The following is an 8955-nucleotide window of genomic DNA, read 5'->3' on the forward strand; positions in this document are numbered from 1 at the left end:
ATGAAGCCGCGTGGCATATTATCACTTTGCAATATTTTATAATGCTGATAATTACAAGATAAGCCATAAGGAACCTTAACTGACAAGTAATAAGACTAAAGACTAATATTACTGACGGCAAATCAAGTAGTGATGTTATGGCTGAGCACGGCAGGGTTCGAGGGTTAAGCAACGTTATAGATGCGGATTCGAAAGCAAAAGTCACAAGAATACCAACTCTATTTCAACGGCATAAAGGTTAAGTTAATTGTTTGGAATGTTTTCATGCTTGGTGTGTTGTATGGGTGCACGCGGCACATAGATAATAAATGCTTTAAACAAATAATTGCGTTATTTGATTTTCGACGGATGATGGTAGTTCGCAAATATTCTCTCGTGGGATATTGTGGGGATTATATGTGCGTTCGTTAATTAATTGGTGCGGATATAATTGCTTAACAAGTTCTAAACACTGTTTTAATGATTTGCAAATGTTTTGGATACAGTAAATAGTCAATTTATGTATAACTGAAACGTGTTTATGAAAACTATAAAAAATATATATATTTTAATACGACATTATATAAGTTGCTTGTCTTTGTTAATTCCCATACTTTATGTTTTTTTTAAATGAATTCAACAAATTATTGGTGCATATGTTATCTTTTCACGTTGGTTAATTTCAGCCAACTCAAAAATTCTTGGTATGATTTCAGAAACAATAAACTTAGTTGCTATTAGGCTAGAATTATAAGAGAAATTAAGATTTTACCTTTAACAAAGTGACATGTGCATAATTATGAAAATTTCCGCGTGAAGGAAAAATCAGGAAACGGGCAGTTTAAGAAATTGTATTTTGAATTATTGCGTTCAGTGTAACACAGTAATTATCATGGCTGTGTCAGTTTGCACAAATTCATGCACATTTGGTAGTTATGTAATTGGAGTCTGACCTCAATTCTAATCGCTTTCCATTCCAGCCGAAATGTGTCTAATCGCTTTTAACACGACTTCATATTTACCAATAATTTACAATCTATGCTGTTCGTGTTACTTAAAAATATAAAAAAAGCACCATTAAAAAGCTTTATACATATTAAATTTAGCAAATTTAAATATTATGATTATTTTCTACACATGATGCAAATTAAAATATTATGCTACTATAAAAATCAGAAGAGTTGTGACATTGATATTTATAGAAAACTAGGTTGTTGTCTCAACAATATTAAGGGTAATTTGGGAAACCTAAACATATTATTATTATAAATTGGACGTGTGTCAGATCAACAATTGTAGTTCATCAGTCGCGTATTTTATTTCTGAAGGTCGTGTTAGTAGTCGGTGAACAACTTCCTCCACTTCTCTGTCTTGTTTTTATTTATACTAGCCTATAAAGGTACCTTTTGTCCCATTGTGTTATTCTTAAGTTAAGAAAATATCTCAGTAAAATTATTAATTGTTTCAGAATAAAGCATTTAATAAACACTATATAGTACTTTATGTACGGAAATATATAAAACTATTTCGGACGAATGAACAGTAGATTGTAAATCAAAACCACATTAAAGTGAAAACTCTGCAAGCGTTTAATAATTCAAGAGTGCTTCAAACTATCGAAATTAATCATGCAAAAGTTTATATTGAATTTCCAACTTATCTTGTTTGTTTTATACTTTGCATTATGATGCTTCATGAATTCGTTTGTTTTCTTAGCTAACGCTACAGAACATACTAGAACAACCGAATAGATTTACAATTAATTAACATAATAATATATTTTCGTGGAAGATTTTCAGTCGGATGTCGAAGTGATCACATCCAAAATTTTAATGAAGCCGGTAATTAGCTTAACATTTACCCTTCATCAAACACTGGCACTCTTTTGGACACTCAATCACTTGGAATTGCCATCAGCCTTCGCCCATATGTACACCCCGTAAGCGTCTCCGAGGCATTGAGCTATTTAAAAAGAGTGCAGGTCGTTTTTTCGCCACTCCGCGTTTACCGCTCTCTTGCTTCCGTCAACATACCAGCCATTTTGAAACGTACAGGTATTCGGACGACGTCTAGCGGCCGGATGGCATGACTTTGATCTCTTGGAGGATGGGACGAGTTTTGGTCGGGGATCCTATTTGTTTAACCTACCGCCGGGTTATCTCCGTCTCACTTCCCTCAGACAAGCACGAAAGCTGGCGCAGCCGCAGAGCAGGTGGAAAATAATAGACGAAATAAATATAGGAGCCTATCCTTCAACTTTGATTTTGTTCCCTTTGGAGTAGAGACTCAAGAGTCTTGGTAGATAGTACTTATTACCCCTTAGCTTGGGCTTTCCTCGCTCAAGGAATAGGTATAGCAATGCAGCCACAGCCACGGGGCCCAATCTTTTATAATTTGTATCTTCTATTAATCTGTTAAGTCACTCTGTTAAGTGTATAAAGCTTTTTAGTTAATTGGATTAAGAATTAATTCTTTATAAGTGAAAACGTAGCAAAATACTTAAGTAAAGTGGAAATATTGCCGTTTTATTTGTTTGCAAGCAGTTAATGATGTGAAGTAATCAGTCAGCTAATTAAGGTAGCTATATAGTATATATAAGTACTATATATATATAGTACTTATAGCTATTTTAATAGGAATTTGTATGTTTATGCAATAAATATAAACTTATTAGAATATATAAAATATTTTATAAACTAATTGAACACCAGGTATTTCAAATTAGATTTTCAATTGGAATAGTTGGCACCCTAGGAGATTTGATGTCCCTTGTTTGTTGATGACATTCCGTGAGTCAGTCCTCGGTGATTCAATTAAAAATACCAACATACCAATCATAAAATTTATTATTTCTAACAAGCTGTAGATTTTTATAAAAATATGCCCTCATCCCCCATCGTAAACTAATATAAATTATTAGATACTATTTACAAAATATGACATAAATTATTTTCTTATAACTATATTATTTGAAATGGCCAGGTAAAGTTCACAAAGCGAATACCATAATAATTATTGTTTACTGTTGTTACCTATATCTCTATTGTTATAGCCAAAATAGCAGAAACGTCTTAAATTTGTTAACTAAAACTTTTCCTAACATATTCACTCAAGAATACCTTGACAAATTTTGCGCCTCAAAACTAGCATCGTTATCACTAACAACATCTATTTGTTCATTGTCACACATCTCGCTCGAGTTCTTTGAAGAGCAGGTAGATTTTGTACAGCAGCATCTTTTAGTTCTTCCATCACTCGCTAGAGGACTTTCTTCCTTCTTCAACTTAACTCGGCGGTTCTGGAACCAAATCTTCACTTGTTTCTCGGATAATTTCAATCTAGATGCAATTTCGATTCTCCTAAGTCTAGACAGGTACATATTCATTGAGAACTCGCGTTCCAACTCAAGAAGCTGGGTGCCTGTGAAGGCAGTTCGGATACGTTTGCTAGAATCTTCTTTTAAAGGCACTCTTTTCAAATCCTTAGAGTACCCAGGCAGTAGCTCTTCGGGGTGAGCAAGTGGAGGGCTTGGAGTTCCGTTGCGACTTTCACTTGATAATGATGGAGATCTTTGACCCTGGCTCTTCGAAGGTGACGTCGCTGTTGCTTTGTATGGATGATGGAGATAAGGAGAAACTGACTTCTTTCTTCTATTCACATAACTCACGGGTTCCTCTTCAGTTTTCACATAACCTTCGAACGATCGTTCACTTTGTGCATGTGTTTCATAAATGTCTGGTTGGCGCGGTAATTGATGAACAAGAGGGTATCGAAAATTCAGATGCTCCAGAAACGGCCTGAATAAATCCGGAGCTCGCTGTTGATGTAGGCCGAGAGTTAGTAGATTATTTAGTGGGTATGGATAAGGTAGGAACTTGGGGCGCGGGTCCATTTGATTAAGACTGAAGTTGTGTAAGGAGGTCACTTCTGTCTTCTTACAGTCTTTCGACTCACTGATTAACGTATCGACCAAGAACGACCTCGACATCTTGCTGTGTACTGGTCGGTGCAACGTATGCTTTGCAACTGATTAAGGAGGGTGAGATCACTGGAAAGTAACAATTACAAAAACTACCCCCACTTAGTGCACCCCATTGTAAATAAACACAATAGGCCTCACTCGAAGCGTTTTGGCAATTATGTGGCCCGTCCCACCCTTTTGTCGGTGAGCCGTACCCCATGATAGTTGAAAAAATTGTATTATGAATGAAGCATTTTAGTAGCTATGAATAATGTATGGGACGTTAACATCCCTAATATCAATCCCATTAAAATGAATTTGGTGACTGTTTTACTGGTTAATATGATTTTATAATTCTATTATGTTCTTTGTATTTAAGACATCTTTTAAACTCACAGATTTTTAACATATTGGCAACTAATTGACTTATATGTAATATATGTATGATGATTGAGAGGTGTTTATGAGTAAGATTGAAATAATCTCTGCATTTGCCGTATACCATGATTTCGAAGTACTTGAATAATTAATACAGTTACAAAATAAATCAGTGGCGCCTTTTTTTAGGTCCGGGCCTCAGATTCTGTTTCATGATCAGTTGTCAATCTCTACTTGCGTATTGCAAGTAGGTGACCAGCCTCCTCTGCCTGACACACGTCGACTTTTTGGGCCTAAGGAAAGTTGGTTCTCACGATGTTCATTTAGAAGCAAAGTTCATTGGTGCATAGCCGGGGATCGAACCTAAGAACTCAGGGGCGAAAGTCGCACACTGAAGCCACTGGGCCAACGCTGCCAGATACCGTAATATACGCACATATAGTATACGTTTTTACAGTTGGCAAATTAAAGATTATTCTAGTACCAAAACTTTTTATTCTCCGCATAAGCAAATTAATTAGGTATGAATACTCTATAATATGGACCGTATGCTGTTCACGTGATTTTGATACTCGTAAAAGAAGTACTGGGGTGGGTATGCTCTAGCCCCGCCCAGAGCTCCCTTATTTGGACCGGTTTATGAAATATTAAAGCTTGTATTGTGAGCTTATAAAATAATTGTAACCATTATTATCATGTCAGATACAATTTAGAGTAACTCTTCAGATCATTTTAAGTGCTTTATGATGGGCCTTTGAAGGTTATTATTAGGTCTTTGATGCTGGGTTTTTACAAGGGAGTTAAATTGTTCCAGTTTTATATCTTGTTTGTATTCGTAATGAAGTTGTTGACGCCGTTACTATAGCAAGCTGTTATAAATTTCCAATCAACTTTTAAGACATGACAGGCACCAGAACATGCGTTCAAATCGAGGTTATGGCCCCATTGAATTTTATTTCCTCATGAGTTTCGAACACATGCTCGTATATGGGAGACAGTATGAAACCAGCGCCATATACGTGCAGCAGACGTGTTCCACAGCACAATGCTGAGCCAGTTACAACTACAACGAGCGCACATTACACACTTCAAATGTACCTTATCCCTTTTATTTTATTTTTTTATTATTATTATTGTTTTGTGTGTTTCGTTATAAATATATATTATGCTATCTTAAACATAACAAAAGTAAGGAAATACTTTTTTTATTTTACAGAAGGCAAACGGTCACGCTCACCAAAAGCGATACCGCCGCCCATGGACACATTGCCTTGTACGTGCCTTACGCCTATTCCAAAAGTATTCATATACTTTAGTAGGAAAATGTTGTTAATTGTATATTTAATCTCTTAATAAAATTCAAAGAAACCCGAAAAGAGTTGTTGACTTGAAAAGCTCTCTATCGGACGAGGAAGCTCAACCATTCGCAAAATATTGTTCTATTCATTGTTAAAAAATCCGCCGAAGCCAAATATAATCACGATGTGAGTGAGCAAACAGTGTGCAACGGTAAGTAAACATTAGTTTATCTAACATATCTCTTTATTTTCTACATTTAAGGTGTTCAGCACACGAACGTTTTTCATACATTTTTTAATTTAACTATCTACAGATTAATAAAGGAAATGAAAATTATCAATTTGAAAGATGTTATAGCATCAGTGCCTTATTAATAATATGTACGTTGTCATCGAGAGAATGTCGTAGGCTCCTCGGGATATTATAAAGTAATAAGTTTTTTTTATAAAATAGGGGGCAAACGGGCAGGAGGTTCACCTGATGTTAAGTGATACCGCCGCCCATGGACACTCTCAATGCCAGAGGGCTCGCGAGTGCATTGCCGGCCTTTTAAGAATTTGTACGCTCTTTTCTTGAAGGATCCTAAGTCGTATTGGTTTGGAAATACTTCAGTGGGCAGCTGATTAGTTTATAAAAAACACGAACTCCATGATATAGATGTAAAGTATTGTAAACTCACTTCTGGCACTGAGTTTCCATGGGCTATCACTTAACAGTACATAAGTCTTCTGTCCGTTAGCCCTGTTTTATAAAAACCAAAAACTTTTGAAAGTAGGAAAGCATAGTTGTATACGTAACGGTTAAAGGTAAGACATTGTACACTGAGCGTTTTAATAACTCGTGGTTCACCAGCCTAACCTGAATTTTGACTTATTGTTCATCCACCCTCGCAAATGAATCGGACAGGATGATAAGGGGTTGTATTAAACCAGTGCCAAGGGACCATTGTTGGTACCTGATGGAGTAATTTGGCCTTATTAAATTATTACAGGAAAATTGTTTCTAATGGATCTTAATAATTGATAATAACGTCGATCTCTATTTCTATCAAATATTTATAATTCTTATTTTACTTGATAAATGACTAATAGAATTTGGATTGATATTTCACCTTTAATTTATTGTGACGGTGAAACGAGTTTATTAATATATTAATTATTTATTATATATAACGGATATTATTATTTATTCTACTATTTAATTTATTGCGTATTATTCTTACAAAGTATTCTATACTCGGAGTTTTCTTTGTATATGTATGTATGTATTTCTTATTTCCAAAAATCAACGCTTCGTTTTAGACAAGGCTTTTTAAAGAGATCAAAGGAACTTGAAACTAGAATCGCCGCTGGAAGTTTTATTATCATTTCCTATTAGTTATATTTTTAATTCATGTCTTCAACCCGTCATGGGTTGGCAACACCCGCACCAAAACACCTTGTTTCATTAAACTCCTATCTTTTATACACTTAAAACGTATCACATTCGAAGCAAAAAATCAATCACCAAACAAAAGACGAGCGGAAATGAGTCCGAAGAGGCTATTTAATAACCACCTGCACTACGAATAATGGCTGACCAACACTTCCCGGAATATTGTGAATGTCGCCGAGGTGTCTGAGCATCTCTGCGGGTCTTCATTCATTGCTCTTACGTTCATTGAAGGTTTTGCTACGGTATGAATGAGACTTGGCTATTCTTTGTGTTATGTTTACGAGTATCAGATTACCGATGTATTTTAGTTCAATTGACTTGTGTCTGTAATTGGATTAAGCTAAGCTGTTTGGGTTATGTGAATTGTTTGTGTGGGCCAGAGTGGCCCTTTATTCGTTAGTGAAGGCATTTGTACCGGAGATTGAATTATAGGGAAGCTTAGATACGTAGAACAAAGTAGAGAGTAGGATAATTGTAAGTACCTAGCGTTTGTCAAAAATACTTGCTTTACGTAAACACGAAACATAAATAAAAACTTACATGACCCACGACTCGAAACGTTAATTTATTAAAGTAATTTAGTAATTACTCTTATAACCGATTTTTTTTTAATATTATCATAGACAATTAGGAAATAAACTTGAAAAAAGAAACTTCCATCTTGTAAAACAATTAAGCTTATCCAAACTCTCATAAGTATTACGAAGCTGTTGTTTTAAGTTCAAATAATCTAATTGTAAAACTAAGTGCTTTAAATTGGCACTCAAAACGTATGCTGTATCAAATTAAGCTGTATAAAGGGTTGTAATAACATCAGCAAACCCTCGGCCACTCGCCACGTGCGTATTTCGATGGAAAAGTAATTTAAACTCAACTTATTAACTTCACGGCGTATATGTTGTACTGTATTTTTAATATGTTCCTTACTAATTTCATAATTGTCTGTTTGAGATTGTATCTATTACCTTTTTCGTATGGCGTTTATCATAGTTTAGGCACGGTTAAGATATCAATAATAATTAGGATTACGATGTGATATGACTTCGAGGTCTAGTTTAGGATGAGTTCATAATAACTTATTTATCAACAAAATGTCGTAACGTCTAAGTGGCGGTGGGCCATATAGTTCGCATGGCCAATAACCGATGGACCCGCAGGCTCCTTGAATGGAGACCTTGGCACAAGCAAGGACTAGGAATAAGTGGACTGATGACATCGTCAAGGAGGTTGAATCCCAGTGGTTTCAGGGAGGACAGTGCAGGGCGTAGTGGGGGAATATGGAGTAGGCATACGTTCAGAAATGGACCAAAAAAGGGGCTGGTGGGAAAGATGATGATTAACAAAATAAAGAAATAGCAATTTGGTTATTTTGACTTAAGAATGGTAACTTTTCCTAGGTTTGGAAGGAAACAAGGTCCGGCGCAATGGCTCGCAAAGAATTCTTCAAAGTTCAAGAGGCCTCTAGTTCCCAGAGGTTTCCAGGAGCAATCAATGCCTTGACATCAAGTGTGCTTACTGGTTTGACATCGTTGACAATCCGTGGTCTAAAGTATATCAGGAAGCGTTTGCTAGAAATTTTGTAATCGTAGTCAATTTATGAGTGAGTCCGAACATTTCTAAAACATTTTCAACTATTACTATTTATAACTTCTTTGATAATTCAATTAACAAAACACTACAATATAATCCCAGTTAGTTTGTCGTAAATGTAATTTACAGGAACTCTGCAATTTTATTTCTCAAATCGTTTTAGCTTGTCCCCTGTACTAGATCGCACCCTTACCATAATCGAATCACAAACTATATTTGGCTTTGTGCAACACAAGAAACGCTTGACAATTGCGTTTGTGACATTTAGCGGTATTTCAATCGTTCACTGTTTTGTTCGTTCAGTCGTTCAGTTA

At 35.6% G+C, this 8955-nt stretch overlaps 1 protein-coding gene across 1 annotated transcript; it reads right to left on the reverse strand.

The window, feature by feature from the left end:
- Nucleotides 1-3088: 3088 nt before the first annotated feature.
- On the reverse strand, nucleotides 3089-3970 carry LOC123713328 (GS homeobox 1-like). Its single transcript, XM_045666930.1, has one exon. The coding sequence runs from the start codon at nucleotides 3965-3967 to the stop codon at nucleotides 3089-3091; it is 879 nt and encodes a 292-aa protein (XP_045522886.1). The 5' UTR covers nucleotides 3968-3970.
- Between the last annotated feature and the right edge of the window lie 4985 nt (nucleotides 3971-8955).

This window comes from Pieris brassicae, chromosome 8, assembly GCF_905147105.1.
Source record: "Pieris brassicae chromosome 8, ilPieBrab1.1, whole genome shotgun sequence".
In the NCBI taxonomy this organism is placed as follows: domain Eukaryota; kingdom Metazoa; phylum Arthropoda; class Insecta; order Lepidoptera; family Pieridae; genus Pieris; species Pieris brassicae.

What these genes read in the sequence shown, in the direction of transcription:
- LOC123713328 (XM_045666930.1), bottom strand. Translation starts at nt 3,967, where the DNA reads ATGTCGAGGTCGTTCTTGGTCGATACGTTAATCAGTGAGTCGAAAGAC.